The sequence below is a fragment of the Elgaria multicarinata genome, chromosome 8, assembly GCF_023053635.1.
Source record: "Elgaria multicarinata webbii isolate HBS135686 ecotype San Diego chromosome 8, rElgMul1.1.pri, whole genome shotgun sequence".
NCBI lineage: Eukaryota > Metazoa > Chordata > Lepidosauria > Squamata > Anguidae > Elgaria > Elgaria multicarinata.
This window is the reverse complement of record NC_086178.1, coordinates 14019833-14041376: the sequence shown is the minus strand read 5'-3', so window position 1 is coordinate 14041376 and position 21544 is coordinate 14019833. Positions and strand designations below refer to the sequence as shown.

The following is a 21544-nucleotide window of genomic DNA, read 5'->3' as shown; positions in this document are numbered from 1 at the left end:
TTGCAGCCATTGCGGGGGCTTTAAGCGCATATAGACAGCCCCTGACATTCCTACTCACTTTCACCTCTGTGGGTAAACCAGGAATTCGGGGAAGTGTTTAAGGGGCTAAAAAAGAGGGGTTTTATGACAGTTTGGTGTTCTAGGTGGATGCTGCCTTGAATTTTGGGAGGGAAGAGATAATACAATAGCCTTCCTATTCTTAGTTTTAGTTACTTGAGATGTTGCTAAAACTATAGTGCTAGGCAGAAAGCAGCAAAACAAAATGTCAGCAAACGTTACAGTTTCAAATGAGCGCCCCAAAATAGAAATGTTGGTTGGAACTGACTTTTAATAGTGTGGTCACTCAGAAGGGTTTTTTTTTAAAGTCTAAAACAGCAAACTGGAAAGAAGTGCTCTGCAACCCTATGCTTACTTCTGAGGTCTCACTTCTGTTTACTCAGAAGTAAGTCTCTCTCTGTTCAATGGGGTTTACTCAAATGCATCTGATTTTAGTATGGCTTGGATGTAAATGCAGTTGAAATCAATGGGATTTACACTTGAGTGATGGAACCAGCAGATCTGTACTTTATGAACTTGGAGATGCACAGCTTCGCATGATCAAAGGAAAGGAAAAATGATCCTTTGCACTGGTGGACTATGAGGAGAAGGGTTTAAAAGAGGGGGGGATTTAAAATCCTAAAAACACAAGGGATGAACCCATCTGATTCAAACTTGGGTTTGCTAAAGCCCTCCTTAAGAGCTATCACCATGCCAAGTTTGATCTCTTTATCTTTAAAACTTACGCAGTTGTAAGCATTTTGGTTACCTTGGAGCAAAGGAGGGGACCTGACCACCTTTACAAAAGAAATTAGTTAAAATGATTGTTCATCTGCCGACCCCTTGAAATGAGGAAAACAAACCTTTGTTACTCCTCCCCTGTGAACAGCCTACCATGGCTTAGTTAATGGCTGCTGTCACGTGTCAGAGCCCACTGTGGCTTATTTAATGGCTCTCATCTTGTGTCACACCCCACCATGGCTTAGTTAATGGCTGCTGTCATGTGCCATAGCCCATAGTGGCTTATTTAATGGCTCTCATCTTGTGTCACACCCCACTATGGCTTAGTTAATGGCTGCTGTCATGTGTCAGAGCCCACTGTGGCTTATTTAATGGCTCTCATCTTGTGTCACACCCCACTATGGCTTAGTTAATGGCTGCTGTCACGTGTCAGAGCCCACTGTGGCTTATTTAATGGCTCTCATCTTGTGTCACACCCCACCATGGCTTAGTTAATGGCTGCTGTCATGTGTCAGAGCCCACTGTGGCTTATTAAAGCTACCACAGGCTGTGGTGCATGCTGGCAGCCATATTACATATTCAACACCCAGCCGTCGTTTGCTATGCACACCCAGGGACCTTGGAATATGCGAGGGTTAAACAAATCCTCATAAACACCCCACAACACATTCCTCTACTCCCAATTCCACCCTCCCAAGCCTGCTTTTCTTTTTAAAATCCCAGTGTTGGAATCTACTGCTTACTTTGGGGCATAATATATAACACCTTATTATTCAAGAGAAGCTCTGCTGAGGATATATCTGCTTTGGTAGTGTGGGGTTTACAGAGGTTAGGGCCTCCTGGAAACAAAGCCCTATGAAGAGAGACTGAAGGAACTGGGCATGTTTAGCCTGGAGAAGAGAAGATTGAGGGGAGACATGAGAGCACTCTTCAAATACTTAAAAGGTTGTCACATGGAGGAGGGCCAGGATCTCTTCTCGATCCTCCCAGAGTGCAGGACACGGAATAATGGGCTCAAGTTAAAGGAAGCCAGATTCCAGCTGGACATCAGGAAAAACTTCCTGACTGTTCGAGCAGTACGACAATGGAACCAGGTACCTAGAGAGGTTGTGGGCTCTCCCATAGTGGAGGCATTCAAGAGGCAGCTGGACAAGCATCTGTCAGGGATGCTTTAAGGTGGATTCCTGCACTGAGCAGGGGGTTGGACACGATGGCCTCATAGGTCCCTTCCAACTCCACTATTCTATGATTCCTCTGTGGGGGCTCTCCTGACTGTAGGACATCCCCCCCCCAAGACAATTTGCCAGGCACCAATGCAGTCACTACTAAGTGCCTTGCCTGCCCTGCATCCTCCCAAATGGTGTTTTGTTTTTGTTTTTAACATAGGAACATAAGAAGTCCAGGAGCCTGTCTCCCACTCAATGGAGGCTAGTAGCTCCAATGTCAGTAGGGCAGTGGATCCACTCTGGGTTTCATTCAGAACCAGTCAGAACTCTAAAGGAGCTACCCAAGCTGTGCTGAAGTAGATGGACCCTTGGTCTGATCCAGCAGGGCTCTTATTAGTATATTCAGACAGGGAGATGTTTTTCTCCCTCTCCCAAAATCTAGAACAGCCTTCCTCAACCTGGGGTGCTCCAGATGTGTTGGACTACAACTCCCAGAATGCCCCAGCCAGCTGGGGCATTCTGGGAGATGCAGTCCAACACATCTGGAGCTCCCCAGGTTGAGGAAGGCTGATCTAGAACCTGAGGTTATCTGATAAAGTTAAATGGTGGGAGATTTTGGACATATAAGGGGAAGCACTACTTCACATAGTGCATAGTTAAACTATGAAATTCACTACCACAAGATGTAGCAGTAATCACCAACTTGAATGGCTTTCAAAGGGGATTATTTATTTATTTTAATTAAAAAATGCAAATGTAACAAATAGGGATTAGACAAATTCATGGAAGAGAAGACTTTCAATGGCTACTAATCATGATAACTATATACTACCTCCAGCATCAGAGTCGGTATGACTCTGTATACCAGTTCCTCGGAAACACGAGCAGAAAGGTGCTATTGTTCTCATGTCTCCCTTGTGGACTTATTTTAATTTATTTATTTAATATTAATACTGCCCAACAGCCTAGGCTGTCTGGGCCATTTACAACTAAAACCATAAAATCCAATTTAAAACTTTAAAATGACATAAAACCAGAATACGTTACAGTCCAGGGAAAGCTTGTTTAAAAAGATAGGTTTTTAGGAGGCATTTAAAAGTTATTACATTTTCTGCCTCCCAAACCGCATGAAGGAGGTTTTTCCAGAGGGTAGGTGCCACTACAAAGAAGGCCCTGCCGTCGAGGTTCTTCATGGCGACATTCTCTTCATGTCGGGATGACGAGCACGGCTGTGGGATGACTTCCCACAGGCAGCTGGTTGGCCACCGTACAAACAGAATGCTGGACTGCATAGTCCCTTGGGCTGATTCAGCATGGCTCTTTCTATGTACTTATGGTTAAAAATGTTTTAAATAAATAATTTTAAAAATCCAATGGAGAGATTGTAGAACAAGAGTTCGATGTGGGACTTCGTCGGGGCCACCTGTTCATAAGTCCAGTTAAATGCACAGGAGGCCCTAATGAAATTCCACAAGGACTTCAATAACTTTTCACCCCACCATCAACCAACCTTGAACAATCCACATAACTGCTTCACTTTCTGGACACAGCTATACAACTACATAATGGCCATATAAGTACCAATTTGTATAGGAAACCTACTGATCACTACATGTACTTATGTGCTACTTCCGCTCAGAGCACACCACAAGATCCATTGTTTACAGCCATGCTCTATGATATAATTCTATCTGTTCAGATTCACTGAACAGGGGCTCACAATTTACGGATCTAAATCAGGTATTCATCAAGACTACAATACCTACCCAATGAAGTGAGAGAACCAATTGACAAGGCCAAATATGTACCCAGGAACAATCTACTGCAGGACAGACCCAAGAAGAGAAAACACCAGAATACAATTCAGTGATCTATAGCTTATCGTGGACAATAACATTTTCCTCTTACTGGCCTTGGGTGGTAGGCCTGTATTTTCTTATAGATAGCCCCCATCCCCAATCTAAAACAACTACTCACTAGCAACAACAGGCTACATAAAAAAAAAAAGATACAAATCCAGATACGAACTCTGTCCCCATATTTACTCTGGAAATACTATTACAGGACCTAATAATGTTACCCACTACAGAAACTCTAAATAGAATCCACACGCAAAGCTGAATCACACTTCTATCATGTCTGTATAAAAACATATGAAATGTATCAATACAACAGGCAATATCAATACAAATCCACAAAACTGCACATTACTCACGACACAGAGCCGCCACTGAAAACAGTATCTATGTCATGTTTTCCACTGCAATTTCAAGACTTATTCACCCTGTGCCGTGATATTATCATCATGCTCTTGCCGCTGCCAGCAACAAATAATGATGAGTAAAGACAGTAGGGGAGACCCAAATTGATGATATTGTGAGACAAGGTAAAAAGACTCTACACGTTTTGGGGGAGAACTCAACACAAGTATACACGTTTTGTCTACAGTCTTATGTCCTGCACAACAACATACAGCTCTTTGCACAGATCAAAGTAAACTGTATAGCACACCGTAGCTCCACAGAAGGCAAAGTAACAGAAACTAACATAACTGTTGGGAGTCCTGAATTAGGACTGGTTTTTTGTGATTTCCATATCTTTGTACAAGCCTGCAAAACCTGGAAGAAACTGAAGACTCAGCATCAGTCAATCAGCTTAAAGGTCAAGTTTGCAGGTGGACTTTATTGAATTATTGGGATGATGCAAAAGTCTAATTGTCTTGCCATTGCCAATTAGTGGTTTCATCATTTGTTCAGGGAAGTGTATATAAAGAGAGTTTTGGAGCTTTGTAACCAGATTAAAATATTCCCTCTCTACTGCTGTGAGCCCTGCTGTAATCTGTATGACCAAGTGTGTGAGTATGTTGGTGTAAATTTGTATTGCCATAAACTGTGTTATTTTCTATCAGTAAAATACTTTATTTTTGTACCAAACAAAACAGACTCTGTCTTGAAGTTAATTTGGTCTTTGCTGACTTTCATAGTTAAGAACCGCTGCTATTCTGCTAATTCACTGGTATAGTGAATAAAGGGTTTATAAATACTATATAAACCTCAAGAGGTTATGGGCCCAGTAACAGTCTGGACATAATTCTAGTTCTTAACAGAGAAACAGTAGGACCTGATAAGACAGAGAAGCCGTGCGTTGACTAATTGCCCTGGAGCGTTGCTTTTTCAAAAGAACGTTGGGATTTAGACAAAGGAAGAGATTTTTTGTAAAGTTTTTGTCTTGCAAAGTCATACGCTGTCTGATAGAAGGCTATTTTTGAATTTGAAAAGGGATTCTGAGGTTGTTAAGCCGGTCAGTTCCCAAAAGGAAATTCAAATAACAAAAGGGTTGAAAAAACAACCAATTAGCAGTTATGGCACTTCAAATAGGAATGAATACACAAATGGAACAACTCACAGACACAAATTATATTACTTGGTCATTTAAGATTGAAATGAGTTTAAGGAACCAAGGGCTGTGGGAAGTAGTTACAGACCCACCCGGTGAAGATTTAAGTGCAGCTGATTTGAGAGAGTGGAATCGAAATGCAGAGAAAGCTAAAACCCACATAATATGAGGAATGATCAGCTATTCTATGTTAATAGAGAGGATGCTGTTCATGTGATCTGGACAAAATTGCGTGAAGTATATGTAAGAGATACAGCAGGTTATCGAATAAATTTAACACGCAGAATGTATAGGACGATGCTAAAAGAATCTGGAGATATTGGCAAACATTTGCAGGAGCTGAGAGAAATATTCCAAAGTTTAGCATCGGCTGGCTTGACTCTTTCAGAGGAAATGAAGTCTTATATTATTTTGTCTAGCTTACCAACGTCTTGGGACGTGTTGGTGACTACCCTAGAGGGAGTGACTGTCCGTGATTTAACCCTGAATTATGTGTGCGGAAAATTATTAGAAGAACAACAGAAAAGACATTCCAAGAGAGAAGCCGTGAGCTCAAACGGCAAGGCAGACTCATTTCAACAATGGTCTGGTTCTGAAGGGGTTAAGACCGGGACTGTGAAAAAGGAGGAGACTGAATCTGCTTATTCAGTTTCTAAAAAGCACAAGCCACAAAAAACAATTGTTTGCTGGCAATGTGGCAAAATTGGACATAAGAAGATTGACTGTAGAGTGAGATTACAACCTGAGAAAGTTTCTGAGCATCGCTGGAAAAATGCTTCTTGTTCAAAGAAGTCAGCACAGCTCGTTACAGCCGGAGTGAGCAAGATGTCGAAGGAGGAAGGAAACGGAAGCTCAGCTATCTGGCTGATAGACTCAGCTTGTAATTCCGTTATTTCTACTAGAATGGAAAGCTTCCTGGACTTCAGAGTCACGTCTAACAGATTTATTTTCCTTGCTGACGGCTCAAAGCAGGAAGTGAAGGGAGAAGGAATTTGCCATATTCCTGTCCTTAACGAAAGCTTTGCTAATGCTATTTTTGTTCCCAAGTCATTCTCTTTTAGGTGTGTCAAATCTAATGGAGAAAAAGTTCTCTGTCTCCTTTGAGGAGGGGAAATGTTTTATTTCCAGGCATGGAGAACTGAAGGGGACTGCCAGTTTAAAAAACGGTTTGTTTTTCCTGGACAAGAGCCAAGGTGGAGAGGAAGATATTTCTTCAAGTTCTATGACTTACAAAAACATTTCTCCCCATGACAATTGCCTACATTTATTCCATAGGAGATTTGGACATCCTTGTTTTAGATCTCTGGGCAAAACTCTCAAGATTGCTGAAGATGTGAGAGTAGAAAATTGCCAGAATTACCTTGACTGTTCCGTTTGTAAGTTGGCAAAATCACGTGTAGCCAATATTCCACGTGTAAGAGACTGGAGACATAAGGACATTCTTGGTCTAATACATTTAGATCTGACTGGTCCTTTCCCAGAGAGTTATGGGAAAGCTAAATATGCCCTGGTCATTTTAGATGACAAAACACGTTATTCATGGGTATATTTGTTAAAGCAAAAGTCTCAGTGTCTAGCCAAAGTAAAGGAATGGGTTAAAAAGGTGGAGAGATCTTTGCAAAGGCAAATACAGAACTTCTGTTCGGATCGGGGGGGCAAGTTTAGAAGTCTAGAGTTTGCTGATTTTTGCAGAAAGCATGGGATTTCTCATAAGTTTACAGATCCCATGGCGTCTTGGCAAGCTGGGAATGTGGAGCGGCGGATTGGCGTGCTGAAAACGAAAATGGAATGCTTAATGAAGGATGCCAAAGCAGATCCCAAGCTTTGGGGTGAAGCTTTTATGGCTGCAAACTATCTGTGCAACAGAACGTGGTCTTCAGCCATTAACAATATTCCTTTTTTCTTAATTTTTGGCAAAAATCCTAGTTTAAAACACATCAGAATCTGGGGATCCTATGCAATTGTGAATATTCCTTTAGCTCAAAGGAGACAGCTAGGACCCAGGGGAGTCAAAATGATGTTTGTTGGTTATGAAAATGGTAGTTGGAGGTTTTTGCACAAAGGAGGAAGAATTGTTGTCTCAAAATCTGCTTCCTTTGCTGAGCAGAATTGGGAATCGGTACATGATAATCCGTCAGTTTTACTAGATTTAGATTCTTCTAGCAGGCAAACGCCTGTAGCAACTCAGACCGAGCCAGAAGACAGAGAGCAAGAGGAGGAGGAGGAGGAGGTGCAGATCCCCCGTAGGTCTCAAAGACAAAACAAAGGCGTGCCTCCCCATAGGCTTGGAATACACGCTTGTAACATGAGCTGTGAGCCTAATTCTTAGTCTTCGAGTCAACAAGGTTTTTAGAGAAGAAGTTTTTGCCTCCGGGACAGAAGTCTTTAACTTGCCACTGAGGAGAAGTTTTTAACAGCAAGCCGCTTGTAAACAGAGTTTCTTAGAAACTAGTCGCCAAGGAATTTAGTCAGGATAGGGAGGGACTTTAACGTCATTTTCTCTACTGTGAAATCATATGCTTTACTCTTTGTGCTTATTCTATGTAGTAAAACAAATTCAGCCTGGAGTGTCTAAGGGAATCTTAAGGTATCTCGAACCTTGAAGCACTGGAGAAATTTTTCTGCAGAGGTCAGATGAGAATTTTTGTGCTATTGTGATTCAAATTGGCATTGGCTGTGCAAATGATAGAAAAGCAACGTTGGAATGTTGATGATTGGAAGTAAGCCAAAATCGTGGAAGTTCCAAGAAGCAAGAGTTGTGTGGCGATTTACAAAAAGGCTAAGTATGGTGCTGGAGAGTGGTAAAGTTACTTGACTGATCCAGCAATAAAGGACTTTAAGGTCCCAGTGGTGAAGCCAGTGACTGTTAAAGTTTAAAACACATAGTCTACTGTGAGTCCCAGAATAATTTGGCAGACGTCTTTACAAAACCGTTAGGAGCCATCAAACATTGGGAGATTTGTGAAACGTTAGGTTTCAGGGAGGGCTAAAAATGTGATTAACTGTACAAATGTTGTAACGTGGTGAAATAGTGGAAAACCCAAAAAAGAAGGGGTGTTGGGAGTCCTGAATTAGGACTGGTTTTTTGTGATTTCCATATCTTTGTACAAGCCTGCAAAACCTGGAAGAAACTGAAGACTCAGCATCAGTCAATCAGCTTAAAGGTCAAGTTTGCAGGTGGACTTTATTGAATTATTGGGATGATGCAAAAGTCTAATTGTCTTGCCATTGCCAATTAGTGGTTTCATCATTTGTTCAGGGAAGTGTATATAAAGAGAGTTTTGGAGCTTTGTAACCAGATTAAAATATTCCCTCTCTACTGCTGTGAGCCCTGCTGTAATCTGTATGACCAAGTGTGTGAGTATGTTGGTGTAAATTTGTATTGCCATAAACTGTGTTATTTTCTATCAGTAAAATACTTTATTTTTGTACCAAACAAAACAGACTCTGTCTTGAAGTTAATTTGGTCTTTGCTGACTTTCATAGTTAAGAACCGCTGCTATTCTGCTAATTCACTGGTATAGTGAATAAAGGGTTTATAAATACTATATAAACCTCAAGAATAACCCCCAAAGTATGTCCTCAAATATAGGTGTAGAAGTTGCAGACATGAACTTGCATTCATCAGTGTCCAATTCAACCTCTTCTCTATTTTGATTTACAAACTTTATAGACGAGGCTCATCGATACTTATTTCTGAAATACAGTTCACTTGTGCTTGTTTTTCTCAGTAGTATAAGCAAGTAAGCATCTACATGACCTGGGATTCACATATAAACTTCATTTTCAATCTGAACTTTGTTTGGATATAGGACGTTGCTTTCACAAAAGTTATGGACAGATTTTATCCATAATGCATGTTTTTTTTGTTTTGTTTTTAAGTATTATGGACTGAGCTCGCGAAAGATGAATCATTCCCATTAGGTTATGAGTCCCACCAGGTTATATGGCTGTCAAGGACTAGAACTTCCGGTGGATTCCCCCCCACACCATTGGGTCTGAGGGGAGGGTGTGTGGGGGCTGCCTGGTTATGTGATATAATGTATTCTGCAGGTTGATGTATGGTAATGTTGTGCGATGCCTGGTCATGTGATGTAATGTATTTTACATATATATTTAAAGGCACACGGCCATGTGTCCTTAGTTAAGGTTTGACAGGGAAAAAATCATTCTACTATTATAATGGGATAATTGGGGGGTTGGTGATTCTAACATTCATAACATTGAGATCTTCTCCACCAATCTTCCTAAAATTTACATGTGCCAGAAAGGAGAAACCCTCTCTTATACACCGCAAATGTACCCATAGCCTCAGGGAAGAGATCCCCAGGCGAGTGGTGTGACAGGGGGTAGAGAGGAAATGTGCCAAAATGGGCAGCATGAGAAGGTGCCATGTGGACATGTTCTGAAAAAAAAGCAGTGAATTAAGCTGGGCCCAAAAGCTTTGGTAAAAGATTGTTTCAGACTTACCTGGGAATGCTAGTTAAATATGTCACAACATTCAGAAAATCTTCATCAGGGATCTCACTGAAACCTGCATACTCTGGGAAGGTGATGATTGGTGCCCCATCATTCCCTCTTCCTCCTGCAAGAGAATATTCTAGCTTGTATCACAAATGATTTGAAGGGAGCCTCAGAAGCTGGCAACAAGAGAAAGGGCCTTCTCAGTGGTGGCCACCCAGCTATGGAATGAGCTCCCCACTGAGGGCCACCTGGCACTGACACTGTCCTCTTTTCAGCACCAGGCTAAGACTGCCCCCTACTTCCAAACATTTAATGACATGTGATGGGGCATTTATGTCTGCTGTCTCAAACAGGTCTATTATTTTAAAAAAATGTTTAGTGAAATTGTTTTTAGCTGTTTAAATTGTTCTATATTTTAAATGTTAATTTTTTAGATGGTTTTTATCATAATGTTGTATTTTGTAAAGTTGTATTTTTTATGAATTATTGTAAACTGCTGCTTGAAATAAACTATAGGTTAGAATCTCACAGAAACTGAGGATTCTTGTTTGTGAAACCAAATCATATACTTTTACAGTGGCATCTAGCCGCATATATATGCACAAATTCAGGAACGGGGATCATATAATTCATGCCTCCGATTGAGAAATTACAATTGAGATTCCCCCTTTCTCTTTAAATTGTCTTTTGAATTGAGGGCTTCTCTACACCAGGCTTTGATCCTGCAATCAATATTGGTTAGTCACAGAGGTTTGCAGATCCTTTACATGACATCGTTAACCTCCAGGTCCTCTCCCATGCTTTGTGACCATTTCAGTAGCTTTATTTCTAATGGGGAAAGTGCACTATTTAAAAGGGCAGTTTGAATCGCTCCATGTAATAATGGAATGGCACTATAACTGCAGTTATACCACAGCACCATCTAGTGGCTGTATAATGAAGCACATAGAACTTGCAGAGAAAGGAAATCCCTGGGAGGAAAAGAAGTGTGTATAAAGGGTCAATCTTAATCCCACAAAGAATCTGGAAGCAGAAGCTCCAGTGAAGTTGCGGGATAAAAAAGCCTGGTGTAGAGAAGCCCAGAAAGATGAAGTAGCTGTGGATTTCTCAAAGTGTTTCCCACCCCTAGTACTTTCAACTTGAACCCTTCCCAGATTGCAGAACAGGACCCCTCGGTCCTGGCTTCCTACAGCAGGTGGGGGAGGGAGATGGTCAAAAGGACAAGAGAAAAACAGGTGCATTTGACCAAATTCTCGGTTTAGTTTTCAAAGCCCTAAGGGTGCAATCCTATGTATGTTCAGACCAAAAAAGTCCTATAACTCCTAACAATCCCCAGCTAGTGAGCTGGGAAATACTAGGAGTTGCATAATGTTTTTCTATCTAAATATGCATAGAATTGCATCCTAAACCGCTTAGGACCTGGCTATGTAAGAGACCACTTATCTCACTATGAACCTGCCTGTGAGATCTGCAAGAGACCTCCCTTTGAGGGTGCTATTACCTGCAGAGGCCTGTTTGTTGGGCACGCATGAAAGAGCTTTCTCTTGTTTTGCTCCCAAACTATGGAATGCCCTCCCACAAGAACTATGATTGGCCTCCACTCTCTTCACCTTTAGAAAGGATGTAAAGTTGCAACCTTTAAATTTAGCCATTTAAAATGTGTAGTTCACCATCCTAATGTTTTTACCATTTTTAATGCCCTTGTTTTTATTGTTTGGAAATAAGCAGAATGGCTTGACACCATTTCCTGCACAGCAAGTCATGAACTAGTAACACTTGACTTGAAGCAGCCTTCAATTCGATGTATGACATATGGCAGTGACACCTTTGAACCATCCTTCAGAGAGAAGGGAATTAGTGACACCTTGTGGACAAGACAAATAATTCTACGACATAGAGGATAATGTGGGGAGTGGGAAAGATCAGAGTCTAAATATAGCTGCATTGCTCTCACCCCCAGTCCCAATAAAAATTACAAAGCAGAGTAATACCTGTTAATTAAATGAATGAATTTTCAAAATGATGGAAGGTGAGCATTTGAGTTATTCAGAATATTTTGCTGTGTTTTGTGTTTGGCACTGGACTCCTATACCTTTTGCATTTATGCAGAAGAAACTGGAGAAGCTGCACATGTTGAAATTCCCTATCACACACACACATATAGACAGACCTCCTGTCAAAGGCAAAGCTCTACTTTGCTTCTGGCCATCAACAAAGGCGAGGAGTAGCCAGCCTGTGGCATGGGCAACAGTGGTTTGTGGCACAGGAGACAGGCTTAGTTATACCATCAAGTCAAGACTACATCCATCCTTACTCTCCCCAGATCAGGGCTTCTCTACACCAGGCTTTTTATCCCGCAACTTAGATTAAAGGGAAATCGCATTCGCTTACTGGTGTTTTGCTTTCTGCTTCTCTTGCACAATTGTAATGAGCTGAATTACACATGGTCTGTAATTGAAAACTTCCCCTCTTCTCAGTGCTCATAGTACTGAATGGGACACTGCCCTCTAGTGGATGTTTTGTAGAACCACTTCGGCTGCAAATGGTAGGAAATCCCGAGATATTCCAGTAGAATCGGGTATTCCACTTTAAAAAAAACACATAACGGAATAACCAGGGGAAGGAGTCGGAGACATGCAGGAAGTTCATGTTGTGGTCAAAATTACCCGCAAACTTCCGTGAGTGGCCAGTCACAAGTGTGCTATAAATTGCTCGTTTAGAGAAGCCCTGAGTCTCCTAGAGACAAGAGCATACCACATTACAGGCAGAATGCTTACGTACGGTAATACGCACCCATTAGTGGGGCTAGCTCAGCTCAGACTTCAGAACGTACCTGTGGCATGTTGGCCAAAATTGGCTATCCACCTAGCTGTACTTGGCATTAGTAATAAGGGCCAAGTCAAAGCACTTGATCAGTGCACTGAAGCAAGGGAGTTCTCAAATCACTCTTTTTCTAATTAGTTAACCAGTGGAAAGGGATGTCCATCAATGATCACTCATGGGAGAAATAAATCACAAAGCTGTCAAACCTCTCTCTCTCTCTCTCTCTCTGCCAGTCTTAGGGAAAAATTAAAATAAGGCTTGCTGCAGTGTTTATTGTGTTCAGATTATGCAAATTCCTGCAGATTGCTCAACAGTCAGAAAGCTGCAGTCATCCCCATCTTTTGTTTAATAGGTACCTAAAGGCACAGCTGACTTTAAAAAAGAAATATTTGATTTGATTTTCTTTAATCTGAGATTGGCAGGAGATTATTTAAAATGATATTTCCAATGGATTTTACTAAAAAGGACTTGCCAGGAGAATTCCGTCTTTGAAAAAATAGTCTTTATTTTGTGGCGAAACATCCCTAAACCTAACGCATTTTTATAAAATCTACAGATACTTAAATGGTAAAAAAGAGAGATAATTTTGTGTCTGAAAAGCAAAAAAGAAAACCATTGGGAATCTCTGGGGAAATGAATAATACCCATAGCATTTTGTCTCATTACTCATCCAGAATTCTACAGATAGTGAAGTTGCCAGGGCCCATGTGCCTTTAGTAGAGGTAAGGCAGAAGAACATTTGGATGGCAAAACTTTGATTCTTCCATCACTGCACTTCCATGATGGGAAAAGCTTCATCCGATAAATTTCTGCATGTCATGTGGCTGTTAAAGGCACAGGAACGCTGTCGGAAAATAATTTGGCAACCTTTTCTGGCAGCGGCACTAGAAGCTGCCAGAGGGAGACGTGGAGAGGATTCTCATTCATAGCATTGTAAACACACCCTTAATTTTTGTATATCCTGGTACTTATTATAAGGTGGACAACAGAGACTTTTCTAGCAGATGGCTACTTCAAGTCACTGGATTTTTTTGTCATGCCTCTGCTGCCCGGATGAGATTCGAAACGAATTTTGTAGTTCCGGGATCTGGGCCAGAGAGAGAGAAAGACAAAATAGTATAGAGTTTTGAAGATTTCTGAGAGGATTCTGGTTGGCAAGAAAAATATTCAGGAGGCAGGGGCTGTAATGGTGTATTACTTTTTGGGAGCAGCTAATCATATTGCATTTGGACTAACATTGTCTGCCTATGTACTGGCTTGCTTTGCATCTGCTCAGCCTGTATATTTGCAAGTACACAAATACTGCTTTTGTACTCCTTTGTACAAAATTACAGATTATTCCAGGACGATGAAACAGAAAGCAGGTGGATAGCCATTCTTTTTTTCTTGTTCCAGGGCATTTAACGGGGAAATATATCAAGGTAACAGCAACAGCCTCAGCTGACACATGACTTACAGCTGCTATACCTCTTTTTTTTTTTCTTTTAAACAGAGGCGCTTCCTACATTACAAGCTTACATTGGCTTTATATTGTGTTTATTGTTTCGGCTTCCCCCCTAAAATCCTGGGAATTGTGCTCCTGCTCTCTCTCCTCACAGAAATACAGTTTCCAAGTTTTCTGGTATTAAACCACTTTCAGTCTGTAGTATAGATAGGCCTCAGTGCCCAAGGTAACATGACAAGGGAAACCATATTTGTTTATTCACGTGTCTAATTCATGTAAAGCAGGGGTAGTGGAGGCTAGTTTAGACACCAACAGTGTGTTTGGTGGGAACACCTCCATACAAGCTCCACTTCCAGCACAATCTAGAAAATGTGATGTCAGGGAGAAGGTTTCTAGCCCAGTCTTCTCCCTGCCATCTCAGTGCCCAGGAGCATTCTGGGGGAAAGATGGCAGCCACTGCAGCCTTGGCCTGCTCTTCACTTTGCAGTGCTTCTACCATTCTTTTGTTTTAACAGAAAGAAAAGGGCACCTGGTAAACTTACGGGGGTGAGGGGGGCACACCAGAGCCCTTCAAACTTGGTGCTGGACCAGTGTAGGGGACAGTAGCAAACCCCACTGTTACTCAATGTAATGGGCATAATAAAAATGGCCAGGATCCTAAGAAGCCGGTGTATGCACTTAGAGAGTGTCTATGCACGCTGGGGAATTGTGTTGATTTCCCCTTATAAATGCATCCCTGCCTCTTCCACACAGGCCTTTCAAGACACACACAATCTTCAGGAGCACCTTTTGAAGGTGGATCAAAGGGCTGCAGGTGGAAGGGAGACCTTAAAAAAGCCCAGTGCGTGTGAGGAACGCCATATACAGCCCTCTGGATCCTATCATATCTTAAAAGCACATGGCAATAGTCCTTGCTCTACAGAACCATTAGAAGGGGAGGTTAGAGATCTTCTTCTGCTGGACACCTCCCAGGTTGTGCTCCTAAATCTTAGGATCTGAGCACCAAGAGACCTAACAGCCAGGACACTTGGTAGCCACAGAAAGGCTTCCCCTGATTACAGCAAGGCAATTAAAGGGGTGGGTTCTATCTAGATAGAATGCAAAAGAAGCCCATCCTTACCTGACAAGATAGCAAACTGCCGGTGAAGCTGTTCTATGATATCCACGGCAACAAGAGGCCTGATCTCCTGTTGCATGATTTCATCTGCGCAAGAAAGGAAAGAGCAGGGGGTGGGGTGAGGGAGGGAGAAATATTAGAGAACCTCCAATCAGTTAACTGAGATCTTCTCCTGCAAACTTCCATCATCACGCTGCTACACAAAGCAGATTCTCAGATACTCAAGAGTCGTTTTTGCCTTGACCACTGGCTTTGTCATATGACTTTTCCGACAGTAGAGACGTTCTCTGAGTGTTGTTCACAAAAAAAGGCCCATCTCCTCTCCAATTTTCTTTGTGATTTGCAGAAATGGGCTTTTCACAAACCGAGCCTTAGCAGGGCTTTGCTGAGGGCGATGAGCTTCTAATGGCCAACTGCATGGTCTATATTAAGTCCACGCATCTGGACTCGAAAATAAAGCACCTTTTCAGTCTTTTGAAACAGCACTATTTATTTTTGAGTGAAATGCTGGTAGGTCTGAACCCATCCCTGTAACAAGCACTCCATTCTTCACAAATTATAGAACGCACAATGTTACCATAGTCCCTCTCGTCTCCGCCTTTGCCCTTGTAGTAATGCTTTTCAAAATGTGGCACGCTGCTCTCCAGAGAGTTGCAACCAGTTGTTATGAGGGGTGGAGAGGTTCACATTCACCCTGATCCTCTCCAGTGGGTTTCTTGATTAATTCAGGAGACAAGATAGCACATCCACATGACATTCTTATATACTAGAACCCGGGGTCATCCAATGAAGCTGAATAGTGACTCAGAACAGACAAAAGGAAGTGCTTCTTCCCACCATGCATAGTTCAACTTTGGAATTCACTGCTGCAAGATGTAATGACAGCTACTACAACGCCACTACCTCACACACAAGGTTTGACGCGCACACCTCCCTCAGGCTAAGCGCCACCACTTAAATACCTGAAGAAGGGGTAAAAAGAAAAGTATAAACTTTCCTTTATAGCAGAGGGAAAAGGTAAGGAGATTTGGAAAAGGCTTTTCTGTGAATATAGCAGGCTGAAGGCTTAATGTAAAGTGCTTATTTATGAACCAACAGAGCAGGAGACACAGCCAAACTGACACGTGGTTTTATGGTAGCAAAATAAGGAAAATGTTTATTTTTGTTTACAGTTCTTAGTTCCTTCAAATTCTATTCCAGTCTTGCCTATTCTTAAGAATACTGGTAGTAACAAATCTAATAATAACAATCCTTAGTCCTTATGATCTTATTTTCACTCACTCCTCACACAACTCCTGACTAGAAACCACACAGCTAAACACATCTACCCTCCAAACCCAATCACCAACTGAACCCGTCAGACCACTCAGCTCCCCAGATATATACTACTCCCCCCTTTCCACAGCATCACCAGCCACACCTACTCAGTCCAACATTCCATACTCTCTAGACCAGAGCTTTCCAAACTGTGTGTCGCAACACGTTAATGTGTCAGCTGCAGTGTGTAGGTGTGTCACACGAACGTAACGAGAAACCTCTGAGTCTATGTGAAATAAGCAATACCAACTTGCATGCATTTTTACGCAGCAAAGGTGCCGATTAGTATGGTGCACTAGTAAATTCCCCTTCCGTCGTATCCGTGTATGCACACCACGGTCGAGGGATCATACAGGTACTGCGCATGTGCAGTATGCATCATCGGGTCAAAACAACTGATTCCACATCACTTCCGGTGACATGGCTGCACCTGAAGTGACACATTTGAGAAATTCCATGGGTCCAGTTTTTTGATAGGACACCGTCTCAACCGCCGCTCGATCGCAGCGCGACAAAATTGGTTCAATGTGAAAAGTCTTGGAAATGTATGTTATTATCTTGCAAATCATATATTTTTAAAAATATAAATGAAAGGTTTTCATGAGATATGTTGTGTCCCCATACATTTCGTTATTACAATTTATGTACGTGTCCGTATCTCTTATAAGGGGTTAGTTTAACCCCTTATTGTAAGCCTATGTGGCAGGGTCTTGCTATTTACTGTGTAATCTGTACAGCACCATGTACATTGATGGTGCTATATAAATAAATAAATTAAATAATAATAATAATAATAATAATAATAATAATAATAATAATAATAGTAACCTCTGGTTTTCTAGTAAAACTGAATTACTGTGTCGTGAAATGATGCATGTCTAAAAAGTGTGTCACCAACATGAAAAGTTTGGAAAGCTCTGCTCTAGACATACTCACCCAGACATACCTAAGAGAGTAGAAATGTGGGTAACGTCACAGCTACCAACTTAGATAGCTTTAAAAGGGGATTTAAACAATGAATGGCAGGCCAGGCTATCAATGACTATTAGTCATGACGGCTATATGTTACCTCCAAGATCTGAGGTAGCTTTGCCTCTGAATACGGGTCTCTGGGGACATCAGAAGCAGCACAACCCCCACCTGTTAGGGGGCTTCCCAGAGGCATCTGGTTGGTCAACACACGAAACAAAATGCTGGATTAGCTAGACCTGTGGTTCAATCCAGCAGGGTTCTTCTTATGATGAAGGTGTTGAGAATTCCCAGTTTAGTGACCATAGTTTTCCCTAACAAAATGACAATTTCCGAGATCCCTTGGGGACAAATATTATCTAGATAAAGGCTGTGATGCCAATAAGCCCAAAATTACCACTAATGTTTAATTTCTAAAAATGAAGGATACAAAAAGTTTGAAGATTTGACCAAAGATCTCCAGTGTAACTTCTGTTTTTGCCCTCAGCCAAAGATGTGCACCTCAGCATCAATACTTCAAGAAATTAAGCACTGCCCATGCCCTTTCTTGATGAACATTATTCTAATCCATATCTTATTTTAAACATCCAATGAGGGGACCTTGGTTGCAATTTCTACAGTCCAGCTATTTTAATACTTAAAATTTCTTCCCATATTTATAATTCAAAACTAACTTTCCTTTCTTTTCTTTTCTTTTTTAAAAAAAGCCCCATTCCCATCATAGTAAAAAAAGTGGGGGGGCTATAGAAAACTAATATTTTATTAAGTGTGCAAAGCATGGTAAAACTGTTAAAGTCTTCTTTTTTGTTCAACTCCCCCGGACCTTAGTGCCAACTTTCTCCCCACAGATATACTTGCCGCTACCTATTACTCTTTTGGAAAAATAGGTGTTCATAAATATTTAATATCAGAATATGATTCCAAACTTTAAGAAAAAATAATCACCAAGGTTCTTTTGACAAAATGCAGCAGCTGTTGATGCTGTACATTTATTTATGAATTTATTTAGAAGGGGCACATTGGTTTATTTTCTGTTTATACTAAACTAATTAATAGCATTATAAATCGTACTTGCAGCGGGGCTCATGCTTTGAATAATGAAGAGTGGAAGGAAGTGGAAGATGTTGTTAAAACACACACATGTTCTCAGCATTTACTCCTACAGGACTACAGTTCCTATCATCCCTGACCATTGGTCATGCTGGCTGGAATTGATGGGAGTCCAGCAACATTTGGAGAGCCATGTTTCCCACTCCTGCCCTACAGACAAAACCCAATTACTTTGTACCGACATGCAAAGGAAAGCCAGCATAAGGCTTTGGAATTAGCAGATAGTTGGAGCTGAGCATGGTGATAGCTATACCCGAGATCCAGAGTTTCTTCCTATAATCCATGAGAGGTTTTTCATTGAGCTAGTTTTCCCGAGATCACAGATCCTTTTGCTTCAAACCTTGATGCAGGTAAACAGGAGGTTCATCAAAAGCAAATGTGAGCTCAGAGAAGAGCCCCTGGATAATTAGGGGCTCTTAACCCACTTCAATTTTATTTCTGGAGAAGTGACTTTGTTTTATTTACTTACTTTCACTTATTACATCCTGTCTTTCTTCCAAGGAGCTCAAAACGGCAGACATGGCTCTCTTCCTCACTCACTCCATTTCATGGTCACCAAAAGCTTGGGAGGTAGGTTAGGCTGTGAGAGAGTATCTGGCCCAAGGTTATTCTGGGAGCTTCATGGTCAAGGGGATGAGGACTAGAATCTGGGTCTCTCCTAACATGCTGACCATACGAAAAGGAGGACAGGGCTCCTGTATCTTTAACAGTTATATTGAAAAGAGAATTTCAGCAGGTATCATTTGTATATATGGGGAACCTGGTGAAATTTCCTCTTCATCACAATAGTTAAAGCTGCAGGTGCCCTACCCTCTTTTAAATCTGGTCACTCTAGTATAGCTCCTGCACTTTAACTGTTGTGATGAAGAGGGAATTTCACCAGGTTCTCCATATATACAAATGACACCTACTGAAATTCCCTTTTCTATGCAACTATTAAAGATACAGGAGCCCTGTCCTCCTTTTCATATGGTCACCCTAAATGATTGTTCTATCAAGTATTTGGAGGTGAGCAGAGAACGCAGTGCAAATGCAGAGTAACCTCAACGTGAGCAGGGCTGCAATCCTATGTGCATTTACTTGTGCAATATCACACAGTTACTTATATGTTGAACACAGTGGAACTTATTCTGTGTAGAACGTGCAAAAGGAATGGGCTGTCGAAGTGCCTTTTGTATAAAGGTGATGTGGGAGGAGGGAGGGGGACAGTTGATACCTCTCTCCCCAATTTTAGATCACACACAGAACTACACAAAGCCATAAATCTCTCTGCTTAAAACAGGATGTGATTGTTTGATACTGCTATAGCTTTTACAAGGTATAAAAAATAAACGCAAGAAATTCTCTAAGTTGCATTCCTGGGTGTGTGTTTTCTCTTTCTCTCAATTTAGTCTTTAATATAGCCAGGAGCAAGACTTTAAGCTTTGCTGAGAATTCCCTCTCCCCCTGTCCACAAGATGCATTGAAATCTAAGGCCCCATTCAGACAACACGCTAAACCATGCTGCTTAACCACAAAATGGTTAACGGAATAAATAATAATAATAATAATAATAATAATAATAATAATAATAATTTACCCGCCTCTCCCTCTGGATCGAGGCGGGGTACAATGCAAATGCAAACACCATAAAATGCATATAACTAATTAAAAAAAATTAAAACTAATACATTATTAAAACAGGCATCTGAATATTCATCTGGGTTAAGCGTGTTGTCTGAACGGGGCCTAAATTGATGCCACTGCTTGCTATGTTGAAATGTGCTTGACTTCAGTAGGCCATGCATTTTGTGGACACGAAAACACTTGAGGGTGTTTTAATGACTGGGACACTAAAATAAAACAAACCGTATCACCTATAAAAACTGTGCATTAACAGTTCACAAAGCTGTAATAATCATTATTAATTTTTTAAAACTGTTAAATTAACGAACAACAAGACAGTATACAGGAGGCAAGAAAAAGCTAAAAACAGACCACAAATATATCATGCTGAGTGAAGACCGGACGTTGTGGCATCAAAATATAACGTTGCCCCTTCATGGGGACAAACAGTTGATTTACAAAGAAACCAAATGGGGCAACTCAACGAAAAATAAAATGGATGAAACTCCCTGTGACTGGGAACTATCCCAATTGGCCAAGTTTGTATGGATTCTGAAAGCAAATACATCTGATTCACTAGTTGACTCCCCATTACTAGTGCCAAGTAATCCATAAATGCATATTCCTTGGCACTAGTTTGTATTTATTTTGCTTTTTCACCAAAACACATTGCTGCAAGTTTGCGTGGTACTGGTGTACACACATCTGTGAGTTCCAGTTGCATCTTCCTCCACCTTCCTTGTTACCTGCTACAGCCTCCAGCCCTAGGCCTCTAGTCAGTCCTCAATACGGCCCTTGGCCTAATTTTGAAAACCTTCTGCAAGCAGTCAGTTAATTCAGACCTCTGGCAAAAGTGAACTGTCCCTCTCCCAGAAAGCTGCTGAGTGGGGTGGAAGAGGTAGATGGAGAGGAGGGGAGAGAGAGAGTGAAGGAGGTAACAGAGACAGTAAGGGAGAGAAAGGGAGTGTGTTTGGTGACCATACAAACAAAAAAAACCCAGCCCCTGCAAGTAGAAATCTAGCACAGCAGGGAAAGGGCTGGGCTTGAACATTTCTCCCTGATCTGCTAGTTTTTTATTTGTGGGAGGATGCTGTTGTGGCTTTTACTAAAGGGATCATTCAGAAATGACACTCCTCCCCTGCCTCCTGAAGGGGTACAGTCCACTGTACACCTCAGGATTCTCCCACCTTTTTCTGCTACTTGTGTAGAGCAGGCCTAATGTTAATTAAAATGCTTTTCTGGCTGAGGGCTTCTCTAAATGAGCTATTTATAGCACAGCTGTGATTGGCCACTCTTGAATGTTTCCAGCTAGATTACATGACACTGTAAACAGCCAGGACATCTCCCATGGTTACC

At 41.4% G+C, this 21544-nt stretch overlaps 2 protein-coding genes across 3 annotated transcripts in view; one reads left to right on the top strand and one right to left on the bottom strand.

Moving 5' to 3' along the window:
• The window catches only part of ATP11B (ATPase phospholipid transporting 11B (putative)), a 508285-nt gene that overhangs the window by 396161 nt on the left and 90580 nt on the right, over window positions 1-21544 (top strand). The gene's annotated exons all lie outside the window — the stretch shown is intronic.
• MCF2L2 (MCF.2 cell line derived transforming sequence-like 2) overlaps window positions 1-21544 on the bottom strand; it is a 282358-nt gene that overhangs the window by 201090 nt on the left and 59724 nt on the right. The window contains exons 2-3 of the mRNA XM_063131918.1: window positions 15191-15274; window positions 9810-9924 (exon numbers count right to left, since the gene is read on the bottom strand). Of these exons, the coding sequence (XP_062987988.1) occupies window positions 9810-9924; window positions 15191-15274 (199 nt within the window). The remainder of the gene's footprint in view (window positions 1-9809; window positions 9925-15190; window positions 15275-21544) is intronic.